This window comes from Hippopotamus amphibius, chromosome 1, assembly GCF_030028045.1.
Source record: "Hippopotamus amphibius kiboko isolate mHipAmp2 chromosome 1, mHipAmp2.hap2, whole genome shotgun sequence".
NCBI lineage: Eukaryota > Metazoa > Chordata > Mammalia > Artiodactyla > Hippopotamidae > Hippopotamus > Hippopotamus amphibius.
This window is the reverse complement of record NC_080186.1, coordinates 77009227-77022291: the sequence shown is the minus strand read 5'-3', so window position 1 is coordinate 77022291 and position 13065 is coordinate 77009227. Positions and strand designations below refer to the sequence as shown.

Below are 13065 nucleotides of genomic sequence, written 5' to 3'. Positions count from 1 at the left end.
ACTGCTAGTTTGAAATGAAGGTGATAGAGATGGGATAAAATGAAGGAAGGCTGTCGGACTTCTTGGGTTTTACAGGATAGGACCATAGAGCTATTCATTGCAAAAATGTACTATTCCTCAAGACAGGGGAAGAATGACCATGAAGGTGACTCAGAGATCATCAGGCCTGCCTCAGTTTCAAAATCAGAGGCCATTGCCTCAGTTTCTGCCTATGGAGCCCTTGGGGGTGGGCCAACACTGCCACTAGATAAAGTCTTGGGGATGAAATCCTGGCCTAGCAGAGTCCCCAGTGGGGAGATGTGACCCCCTCACCCAGCAGAGTTGTGACAGCAGGACCTCTGCCCGAGTGGGTCAGGGAGGTAGAGCATTGAGCCAAAGAAGATTATCTCTGAGCCTTAAGATCTCATGAAGTTTGTCTTAGCAGGTTTTAAACTTCCTTGGGACCCATCACTCCTTTCTTCTTTCCTATTTCTCCCTTTTGGAATGAGAATGTCTATCCTATTCCTGTCCCATCTTTGTATTTTGGAAGCACATAATTTGTTTGATTCCATAGGTTTAAGCTGGAAAGGAATTTTGCCTCAGGATCAATCATACCTTGAGTCTCACCATAACTGATTTAGATAATATTTAGGTGAGACGTTGGACTCTGGTAACAACATAAAACTCATTATGGCAGTATAATAATTAACATGTTCTAGGAATCTTTTATTGTTCAAAAGGAGGGTAACAATATATTTTGAAAAGATGAATATTGTAATTTCTGGGTAATCATTTAAAGAACAGAAACAGAATACATAACTTTCAAATTAATAAAGGGGAAAAGTTTAAATTTTAAAAACTCAATCCTAAATAAGACATAAGAAGACAGAAAAAGAAACACAGAATCCACAGGAGAGATAGAAAGAACAAAATAAGATGGCAGATTTAAATCCAAAGCTATAAGTAGTTACATTAAGTGTAAACAGACTAAATGCTCCATTGCAAAGACAAAGATTATACAGTAGATTTTAAAATCTAACAATTTGATGTTTACAAGAGATGTTTCTTATGTAAGAGATAGATAATAATGTTACAGAAATGTGGTAACAAGATGATGGAAAAAGATATATCATGTGAATGTTAGCCAAAAGAAAGCTGGGGTAACTACAGTAATATTGGATAATAAGACAATCACTTCATAATTTAAAAAGGTTCAATTCACTAGAAGTATATAACAATTCTAAAATTTTATGAAATTAATAACAGCCTAAACTATATTAAAAATCTGTAAAGCAAAATTTGGTAACACTATAAGGAAAAATAAATAAGTCTGAAATTTCTCAGCAATTGACAGACAAGCATGTAGTAAGGATATAGAAGAGTTGAAAAACACAGTGAAGAAATTTGACCTAAAAGACATATGCAGAACACTGTACCCAACTGCTGCAGAATATATATTATTTTCAAGCACATACTGAATATTCACAACAATTGACCATATGCTGGGTGAAAATACAAGTGTTAATTAATTATCCAGGACTGAAATCCGATTGAATGCATCCTCAAACTACAATGTAATTGTGCTAAAAATTTCTAACCAAAACACAATTTAAAAACCTCATACATTTTGAATTAAGACATACTTCTTATTAACCAATGGGTCAGAAGAAGAAATCATAATGGAAAACATAAAACCATGATACTCTGGAAGAACAAGTTGGGAAGACTTGCTCTAGTAGATATCAAGTTTTATTTCAAGCTACAGAAATTAATGTTGTGTGGTATTGATGTTGAAATGGATAAATAATACAATGAAACAGAATAAGAACTCCAGAACAAAGAGCCCAGAGCTTTAGGGAAAGAATAGCCTTTTTAATACCATGCTGGGATAGCTGGGTATTCACATGAACAAAAACTAAATTTGACCCTTACCTCACTCAAAATGTAATTCTAGGTAGGCTTTAGACCTAAACGTAAAAAGAAAAATCAAAATCTTTTGTAAGATAAATATAAAAAGATATTGATGACCACTGAGAAGGAAAAGATTTCTTAAATATGGTACAAAAAGTAATTATCAAATGAGAAAAGATTTGGTATATTTGATCTTATTAAAGTAGAAAAATTTCTGTTCATCAAAAAGATACCATATGTGGAGAAAAAGGAATCCTCCTGCACTGTTGGTGGAAATGTAAATTGGTACAGCCACTATGGAAAACAGTGTGGAGGTTCCTTAAAAAACTAAAAATAGAACTACCATATGACCCAGCAATCCCACTACTGGGCATATACCCGGAGAAAACCATAATCCAAAAAGAAACATGTACCACAATGTTCACTGCAGCACTATTTACAATAGCCAGGACATGGAAGCAACCTAAATGTCCATCAACAGATGAATGGATAAAGATGTGGTACATATATACAATGGAATATTACTCAGCCATAAAAAAGGAATGAAATTGAGCTATATGTAATGAGGTGGATGGACCTAGACTCTGTCATACAGAGTGAAGTAAGCCAGAAAGAGAAAAACAAATACTTTATGCTAATGCATACATATGGAATCTAGAAAAATGGTACTGATGAACCTAGTGGCAGGGCAGGGATAGAGATGCAGATGTAGAGAATGGCCTTGAGGACATTGGGGGGGAGGGTGGAAAGGGGAAATTGGGATGAAGTGAGAGAGCAACACTGACATATATACACTACCAAGTGTAAAATATATAGCTAGTAGGAAGCTACTACAGAGCACAGGGAGATCAGCTTGATGCTTTGTGAAGACCTAAAGGTGTGGGATACGGAGGTTGGGAGAGAGGCTCAAGAGGGAAGGGATGTGGGGATATATGTATACATATAGCTGACTCACTTTGTTGTACAGCAGAAACTAGCACAATACTGTAAAGCAATTATACTCCAATAAAGATTTTAAAAAAAATAGACACCATAAAGAGAGTGAAAAGAAAGCCTATAGAAAAGGGGAAGATATTCACAACACAAAGAATTAGTAAAAAGAATATATTTAAAAATCAATGAGAAAAGGACAAAAAGCTAATTTTAAAATAAGGTAAAATTTGGATGATTTCCAAAAGTATAAATCCAGTTTGTCAATAGTCTATGAAAAAGTTCTCAAACTTACTAGTAATCACAGAAGTGCAAATTAAACCATAATGATATACTATTATATACCCAGTAGATTGCTAAAATGAAAAACTGGCAATTCCAAATGTTAGAAAGCAGAACAAAAAGAACCCTCACAAATCTGATGGGAGCGTAAATTGGTAAAAACACTTTGGAAAGTTGCCATCATCTCTTTCAGTTGAAGATAAGCATCCCTGTAATGTAAATCCTGGATATACACTCTCAAGAAACTTTTACACAGATGCAGCAGGATGCCTAAACAAAAATATTCATTTCAGCATTGCGGTGACTGACAAACTAAAAACCCCAAATTTCAAGAGTAGTACAGATAAACTGTGGTATATTCATGCAATGAAACACTTAACAGCAATGAAAATAGAAACTACACCTCCACACAACAACATGAGTGAATCTTACAAACAATGCTAAGGAAAAAAAATAGAGATGAATGCATACGGCATGATTACATTCATGTGCAGTAAAAAACAAACAGACTAAACAATATTCTTTAGAGATGCGAACAATAGATGGTAAAAATTTAAAGAAGAGTATGGAAGTGATTAGCACAGAAATCAGGACAGTAGTAACCCCCACGGACAAGAAAGGGAGAGGTGATTTGGGAAAGATCAAGTGGTGGTTTGATGGGATGTTGGCAATGCTCTATTTCCTCATGTGAAATATGGTTATGTAGGTGTTTATTTTTATAATTGGTTATTATACGGTATATTTTATGCTATATTCACTTTTCATAATGTATGCTATTTCATAATGTAAAACGGTTTAACAAAAAAGAAGGAAATTGATTAGAAAGAGGGCAAGGATGAAAGAAGAAATACCTGTCAGCAAGCTACTATAGATGACAGAAATGGTGAAAATAGATTAATTCAAGATGAGTTAGAATGAAAAGAACTTGTTGATGTATTGAACTTGGGGGAGGAGGGAAAGGTGAGATCAAGGGTGGCTTCTAGGTTTTAGATTTGAGCCACTTGTCGCAAACTGGTCCAATATACTGAGAATAGAACGCTGTTGAAGAGGGTAGGGGAGAAAGCTTGAGAGGATGGCTAGGATAGGTAATCATGAGACCAGTCCTGGATATTAGGTTTAACACGTAGTGAGAAGTTTAAGTGGAAATGTCAAATAGGTAGTTCAGTATAGGCATCTGCCCTTCAGAGGATCAGTCTGGACTGAGATACAAAGAAGCATTTAATGGTATCTCTATAGTATTTTCTTTTCTTTTCTTTTCTTTTTTTCTCTATAGTATTTTAAACCTTAAGACTGGATTAGATCACCCAAGGGGAGATAGTATAGAAACAGAGGTAGGCTCAGGATTGAGCTCTGAGCAAATACAGAATTTTAAGGATGGAGAAAAGAAACTGAGAGACTGGGAAGGGGCGAGAAAAAGAGTTTTAAGAAGGAGGGAGTGGTATTGAGAGGTGGAGGAAAATGAAAACAGAAAACATCCTTTAGATTTAGCAACATGGAGATCATTGGTACTCTTAATGTAGCTTCAGTAGAGTGGTGGAGGCAAAAACCAATTTGGAGTAGGTTGAAGTCTGAACAAAAGTTGAGGGAGTAGAGACAGTGTATGTAAACAAATCTTGTGAAGAATTAGATTATGAAGAGTAACAGAAACGGGCAATATGGGGCAATGTGGAATCAAGGAGCTTCAGTCAAGGTCGTTGATGAGAATGACGCAATTGGATGTTTTTATAATGCCAGAGAAAGAAAAACAATGACAACGTAAAGCACTCAAATTCTCTGAGGATCTATAGTGCCGGTTCCTAGCTCACAGACTCCTTAAGTTTCTAGGAAAGCGAGTTCCTTTACAGTCCCTGTAAAGTAAGTTTCTATTAAGTAAGATGTCCACACTTGAGTGATTTTTTAAAAAAACAATAACAAGGAAACTCAGGATTGAGCTGAAAAGAAATCCAGAGATTTTCTTTCTAGAAAAATAAACATAAAAATATATTCTTAATTTGTGAATTGTCCAAATGTCTATTCTGATATTTATCATCTCTTTCTCTCAGAAAATTCTTCTCTATAGCTCACTGACATCTGTCACACTGCAGTTATAACCCATATGCTTTCAAGCAAATGCTTTCAACAGAAACATCAAATTATAAGAACTTATAAGACAAACATTAATAAATAATAAAGTATTTAATAAAAGCACTTCATTACTATATCAAAAGGGTAAGTATGTTACACAAAGCATTACCTATTGACTTGATCTCTTGAATTTTTATATTTGTTGGTACAAAGTGTGATCTTAAATTTGACTTTTCAAAATCACTCTTTTTAGGTTCAGGCATACTTTTGAAGGAGACATATCTGAAAGAAATAAAATTAATCTAAATTAAAATAATAGGAAAATTTACAAAATTAATCTAAAAAATAAATTTGGAGAAATGTGGTCAAGTACTAGTTATATAGATTTGAATATTATTGTTTTAATATATTATAATACAAAATGTAAAAGGTTAGGACTGATTAAGCAGAAGCTGAAAACAATAGTGGTAATCACTGGAAACAGAGAAAATACTGCTGTTGTCATAGAACTGAGGGCACTCAGGAAACTATTATTCACAAGCTAATTAACCTTTTTAGAAAAATATGTTGGGAATTTGTTAAATGAGATATTAGGGACACTGCCAACCCTAGTCAAAGTGGTGGGATATGGAGTTAGGGTCAGCTCAGATTCCCACTCAGTATACCAGATAAGATTACAGAATCTATTTATTGTAAACAATTTTTTCTCCACTAAATTCTTTAACTGATTATTGATGGTATGTAAGAAATAGTACTATATAGTTCATGATATTTCTGACCTCTAAATGCTATGACTCAGACCTTAGACACTCATCTTTAGTTGATATCATTCAGTCTCCCACCTTGAAATATTATCTATAGGTTGATGTCCTCCAGATTTATAGTACAGACCCCAAACTCTTCCCTGAGCTCCAGATTTATGTATCCAACTGCTACATGATTTCTGCAGTTAGATGTATTATGGGAATTTCAAATTTATATTCAAAATCAAATGTTTGCTCCCACTTCCTTCCCAATCTGTTCCTTACCCAGGTTTTCTCATTTCCATTCAACTGGAGGCTTAGGCGAAAAACTCTGTGGTCATCTTTGACTTCTCTTTCTCTCATTTCCCATTCCTGATATCTCAGCAAATCTCATTGGCTCTTTCTTCGAAATACATCCCAACTCCAACCACTTCTTTCCCTGTCACTTCTACCCTAGCCCAAGGCCCCTTCATCTCTCCTCTGAACCACTTCTCTACATCCCTTGCCTTCCTCTATCTGCTCTCTCCACGACCACTCTTGTGCCCAACAGTCTTTTCCCAATGCAACCATGTTGGCACCTGTAAAATATAAAGGAGACTATCATTTCCCTCCAATTTGTTTCCTGTCACACTGAAATAAAATTCAAAATTTTCATTGCAAGACAGAAACTCTCCTCCCAATTCTCATATTTCTAGGTAGAGGAACTTCCATTGAATGCCCCTCCAGGCCTCTCTCTGTGCATCCCTTCACCCCTCTCCTCCACATGGAAGCAGAGTGAGTGTTTTGGCTGCTGATTTAAGGAAAGGAACTTTACGCTCCCACTTAAGGACCTTGACCCTTGCTCTTCCCTCTGCCTGTAATATTTTTCCCCTTGGTATTGCGAGTCTTACTCACTTAAATCGTAAAAGATATATTTCATAAGTCTGTACTCAAATTTCCATCTCTCCAGGTAGGTCTTTATGTGCCCCCTTCCATCTAAAAGAGTAATCTCTATCAATCTTAATTCTCTTAACTTACTATATTTTTCTTCATAGCATTTAACACTAGTAAATTTATATTATAATACAGCCACTATGGAGAACTGTATGGAGGGTCCTCAAAAAACTAAAAATAGAATTACCATATGACCCAGCAATCCCACTACTGGGCATATACCCAGAGAAAACCATAATTCAAAAAGACACATGCAGGGCTTCCTAGGTGGCACAGTGGTTAAGAATCTGCCTGCCAATGCAGGGGACACGGGCTCGATCCCTGCTCCAGGAAGATCCCAAATGCCGCGGAGCAACTAAGCCCGTGCACCACAACTGTTGAGCCTATGTGCTGCAACTACTGAAGCCCATGCACCTAGAACCCATGCTCCGCAACAAGAGAAGCCACAGCAATGAGGAGCCCGCACACCACAATTAAAGAAAGCCTGTGCACAGCAAAAAAGACCCAACACAGCCAATAAAATAAATAAATATATATATAAATAAATTTATTAAAAAAAAAAAAAAGACATGCACCCCAATGTTCATTGCAGCACTATTTACAATAGCCAGGTCATGGAAGCAACCTTAATGTCCATCAACAGACGAATGGATAAAGAAGATACGGTACATGTATACAATGGAATATTACTCAGACATAAAAAGGAACAAAATTGGGTCATTTGTAGAGATGTGGATGGACCTACATCCAGACTGTCATACAGAGTGAAGTAAGTCAGAAAGAAAAACAAATATCGTATATTAATGCATATATGCGGAATCTAGAAAAATGGTACGGATGAACCGACTTGCAAGGCAGAAACAGAAACACAGATGTAGAGAATAAACATGTGAACACCAAGGGGGGAAAGCGGGGGCAGGGGCCGGGCTTGGGGTGGGATGAATTGGGAGATTGGAATTGCCATATGTACATTAATATGTATAAAATACATGACAAATAAGAAAAAAATATCAAATTGCACACTTTAAATATATGCAGTTTATTGTATGTCAATTATATCTCAATAAAATTCTTTTTAAAAGGAGAAAAATTTATGTTATATATTCATTTGTTTATTTGTTATCTGTCTCTCCACCCTATCCTAGAATGTAAATTGAGGGCAGGGTCTTTGTTTTGGCCACTGTTGTATTCCTAGCACCCAGAACAGTGACTGGCACATAGTACACATGTAATAAACATTTGCTGAATGTATGAATCGTTTTGGTAAATTTTGATTGAACTTTCTTTTAATCTTATAATTTCCAGTGAGTTTTCAGTTTATTCTCTTTAGGTTTTTCAGTAAACAATCATTTAATCCTCATAAAATAATTTATCCATTCCTTTCAAAACTTAAATTTGTATCTTATGTTCTTACTTAATATCATTGGCAAGTACTTCCAGAATAGTTTGGTATACTAGTGAGAATGGACATCCCTCTGTTTCCAATTTAAATGGGAATGTGTCAAGGATTCCACCCTAATATTGTTGGCTGTATAGTCTTAAGGAGATGATATTTTTATCCTTATCTTACTAAGGTATTTTTTCAAATATATTTGTAGACTATATAAAGATATTCAGATATGGATTTCCTAATAGTGGACCAAGGAGCATGGGCTTTGAGGTTAGACCAGACTTTGCATCTTGACTCCTACTATGTAAACTTCTGCAGAACACTGAGTTTCTCTGAATCTCATTCCCGTATGCCAAATGAGAGTGATACTTACCTCTTGGGGTTGTTCTATAAGAATTAGGCACATTAGATAGGCACCCGCCACTCGCTGCAGCCACAGGGTGATGCCTTTTGCCCTGGGGATCTCCCCACAGCCCCTCGCCTTGGGGCCTCCCTGTTGGAGCTGTGGGTGTTGCTGAGGCCTGGTGGCAGCCAGGGAACAGAGGATAGAGAAGGTGATAAATTCCAGAATCACTCATTCACCCCCATGCAGCAGTTCCAGGGAAGACCTATGCATGGTAGTGGATGTGGCTTTTTTTCCCTTTTCCTGCCCCCTCTTCAGCTCTAATCCCCAGCATTTGTTTGCTCCCACAAATAGAAACTTCTGTTGGATGAAATAAAATACTGGGCCTTCAAACAAACAAACAAACAAACAAATGCATTAGATAATTGTGAAACGTAATAAAATAATTAGGAAGTGGTGAGTTTTGAGTATTATCTTTATTTTTAGTATGTCATTGAATTTTTAGTTTACATATTTAATTTAAATAATGACTATGTTTAATAACCATCTAACAAAATTCCTGAAAATTCAACAATCAGCTCTAACAAATTGGTGGGAGCTGGCTCTAGCACACCAATGTTTCCATACCTGAAGAAAAAAAAGATTAAAAGAGGGAAGAAGAGGAGTTGTGCTAGAGGAAGACCACACCCATCTCCTACTTACAGGTCAGGACAGGAAGAACCAAATTGCTGGCCATACCCCTTTTCATTTCAGGTCCTCCAATGTCACTAAACTGGCTTATAGAGGGGAAGGGAAAACCTAGACTAATATGTGGGATCAAAATACTAAACTGGTTAGACTTTTTTTTTTCAATTGAGGTATACTTGTTTTACAATGTTGTGTTAGTTTCTACTGTACAGTGGAGTTCCCTGTGCTACACAGCAGGTTCTCATTAGTTATCTATTTTATACATATTAGTGTACATATGTCTGTCACAATCTCCCAATTCATCCAACCCCCACCCCCCCTTTCCTCCCTTGGTGTCCATATGTGTGTTCTCTACATCTGTGTCTCTGTTTCTGCCTTGCAAACCGGTTCATCTGTATCCTTTTCCTAGATTCCATATATATGTGTTAAGGTATGATGTTTGTTTTTCTCTTTCTGAATTACGTCACTCTGTATGACAGTCTCTAGGTCCATCCATGTCTCTACAAATGACCCAATTTCGTTCCTTTTCACAGCTGAGTAATATTCCATTGTATATATGTACCACATCTTCTTTATCCATTCATCTGCTGATGGACATTTAGGTTACTTCCATGACCTGGCTACTGTAAATAGTGCTACAATGAACATTGGGGTGCATGTGTCTGTTTGAATTATGGTTTTCTCTGGGTATATGCCCAGCAGTGGGATTGCTGGGTCATATGGTAATTCTATTTTTAGTTTTTTGAGGACCCTCCATACTGTTCTCCATAGTGGCTGTATCAATTTACATTCCCACCAACAGTGCAAGAGGGTTCCCTTTTCTCCACACCCTCTCCAGCATTTATTGTCTGTAGGTTTTCTGATGATGCCCATTCTAACCGGTGTGAGGTGATACCTCATGGTAGTTTTGATTTGCATTTCTCTAATAATTAGTGATATTGAGTGGCTTTTCATGTGTGTCTTGGCCATCTATATGACTTTTCTGGAGAAATGTCTATTTATGTCTTCTGCCCATTTTTTTATTAGATTGCTTCTTTTTTTGATGTTGAGCTGCATGACCTGTTTATAATTTTGGAGATTAATCCTTTGTCTGTTGACTCATTTACAAATATTTTCTTCCATTCTAAGGGTTGTCTTTTCATCTTGTTTATTGTTTCCTTTTGCTGTGCAAAAGCTTTTAAGTTTCATTAGGTCCCACTTGTTTATTTTTGTTTTTATTTCCATTACTCTAGGAGGTGGGTCAAAAAAGATTTTGCTGTGATTTATGTCAAAGAATGTTCTTCCTATGTTTTCCTCTAGGAGTTTTATAGTGTCTAGTCTTACACTTAGGTCTTTAGTCCATTTTGAGTTTAGTTTTGTGTATGGTGTTAGGGAGTGTTCTAATTTCATTCTTTTACATGCAGCTGTCCAGTTTTCCCAGCACCATTTATTGAAGAGACTGACTTTTCTCCATTGTATATTCTTGCCTCCTTTGTCATAGATTAGTCTGGTCGGACTTTTAATAACCAAAGATGATCAGACTAAAATTGGAGAAATATAAAACTGCTTTAGGTTATATGTTCCCAAGTTGAGAACAGGCACTGAAACAGTTAAGCTAATATTTTTATTTTAAATTTTTTAAAAATCTATATTTATAAGAGAAACTGCAATGGTTTTATATTCTTGTGATCAGACTTGAGGATCAAAGCTATCTTTATAAAATGAATTGGAACTATTCCATCTCTACATTCAGAAATCATTTAAATAGTTCTTTGAAACGTTGAAGACACTCATCCCTGACACAGTTTCAAGATGGTGCTTTTGTAAAAGACAGTTCTTTGACAATTTCTCAAAATTTTATAGTTATTGATTTATTCATGTTTTCTTTTTCTTGTTGATTCTATTTTCACCATTTATATTTTCCCAGATCATCCACTGTCAGACTCATGTTTCAAAGCAGGACAGTTATACAAAGTACTCACTATAATTATTTTCATTTCTTCTACATCCATGGGTAGAACTTTCTCATTACTAATATTATGCCTTTATGTAATCTGTTTTTTCTCTTCAATTTCTTAAATTAGGGTCATTTTAACATTCTTTGGAGAGGTCTTAAACATGCTAATTTTGCAAAATACTCTTAAAGATTCAGTGTGCTTATGAGAAGAAAGCCAAAGTCTGGTGGAAGCACTGGGATGACAGCTTAATTTATTTGTTTATTTTTGGTAAATGTACACTTGACATACTTTGTAAAAAATAAACTGAACTAAGTGCTAGGTATTTGGTTTATAAAATTAACTTTACACAAACTCTGTCCTCAACTAATCACATCTTTCTTTTATAGTTTACACAGTCCCTTGTCATGTTGTTTTCTTTCTTTTTTAAAAATTTTATTATGTGGATTAATTTTGTGGACTTAGTTGAGGTATAACTAAATTATAAATCCTGCTACCTAAAAGCAGGTAGACTTATAGGATAGATAAAATGTGTATATAAATAGGTTCCTTCTAGGCTCACAGTGGCCTGGATAAGGATGCTCTATTATTCACTGAGGAATGAGCCACAACTACTTTTACCACTCAGTTTGTGAGAAGGGCCAAGGTTTCTCTCACTCTACCCCTAAGCTCCTTCCCTCCAAGTAGGTGTGAAGAACTGGGAAATGTTGGAGAGTTGATCCTACTTACAAAGTAACAAGTTAGCCTACCACAGTTTTCTCTCTTCTGGCAGAAGACATGAGTCTCCTGGGTCAGAGACATATGTTTTTCTTATAGTTGGAAAAATTCCCTGTGATATTACCTCTACCTCCTGTTGCAGTAGAGTTAAAGGGAATACAATTAAAGGCCTTGATTTGTGCCGCATGGGCTGGAATTAAAGGAAGGCTGCTGCATGTGTCTGAGATGGACCACTGAAGTGGCACTGGCACACAAAGGAAGATACCCAGAGAACAGTACAGCTCAGATGGAAGGATGGGGGTTGAGCTAAAGCTGCCTCTTCCCAACTGGAAATCTCTTATGCACCACTAACCTGTTAATTCTTTGGAATGTTTTATGTTTTTTATAGAATAGCCACTTTGAGATGGAAGTCCAGAGTTTCATTCAGACACCATGGGAAATTTTCAAATACTTTTTTGTGTAATAAAGATACCCAGTGTGGATCTTTATTTTATGCATATTTAATTTAAATTTGGATAAAAAATTTCTCCAAGTAAGTTCCTCAGAAAGAATAAATAAGCAGATTATATTCTAAAGTCTTTCATGTCCAAAAACTTGTCTCTTTTTTGTTCTCAAATATAAATAATGATTGATCCAAGTAGCAGATTACTGGATTGCCATTCTGTTTAAGAGTTGAAAATGGTTTACTCTTTTCTAGCCTCAGAGATGCAGATGAGATATATGAAACATTTGCTATCCTTTCCTTTGTAATTAACTGCTTTTTTCCTGTGCCTTTGGAATTGTGTAATTTTACCATAAGTCTAGCACATGGTAACACTTTTGATCTGAAAATTCAAGTCTGTCTTAAACAAAGGGCATTTTTTTCTTATATTTCTTTGATTATTTCCTCACCATCTGTTTCCTGCTCTCCTGGTTTGTGTATTAAATGTATATTTTCATATTGAGTATCCTGAAAGTTTACTACCTGTCTCTTTTCAACCTGATTTCCATGGTTTGGTAATTTTAATAAGATTGTGCCTTTATCTTCTAGATTATCAATTCAGTCTTCATCTGTATTCTATTTTTAATTTCCTTACTCAGTTTTTTATTCAAAAATGTCTATTTTTTTAAATCCCCTTTTCTCCTGTTTACTGTCTTTAAGAGAGAGATTTT

The 13065-nt window shown here is 35.8% G+C and overlaps 1 protein-coding gene across 3 annotated transcripts in view; it reads right to left on the bottom strand.

Annotated features, from left to right (window-relative positions):
- C1H1orf141 (chromosome 1 C1orf141 homolog) overlaps positions 1 to 13065 on the bottom strand; it is a 205821-nt gene that overhangs the window by 28861 nt on the left and 163895 nt on the right. For all 3 annotated transcript variants that reach the window (XM_057716964.1, XM_057716955.1, XM_057716947.1), the window contains exon 5: positions 5336 to 5448. In XM_057716964.1, coding sequence (XP_057572947.1) covers positions 5336 to 5448 — 113 coding nt within the window. The remainder of the gene's footprint in view (positions 1 to 5335; positions 5449 to 13065) is intronic.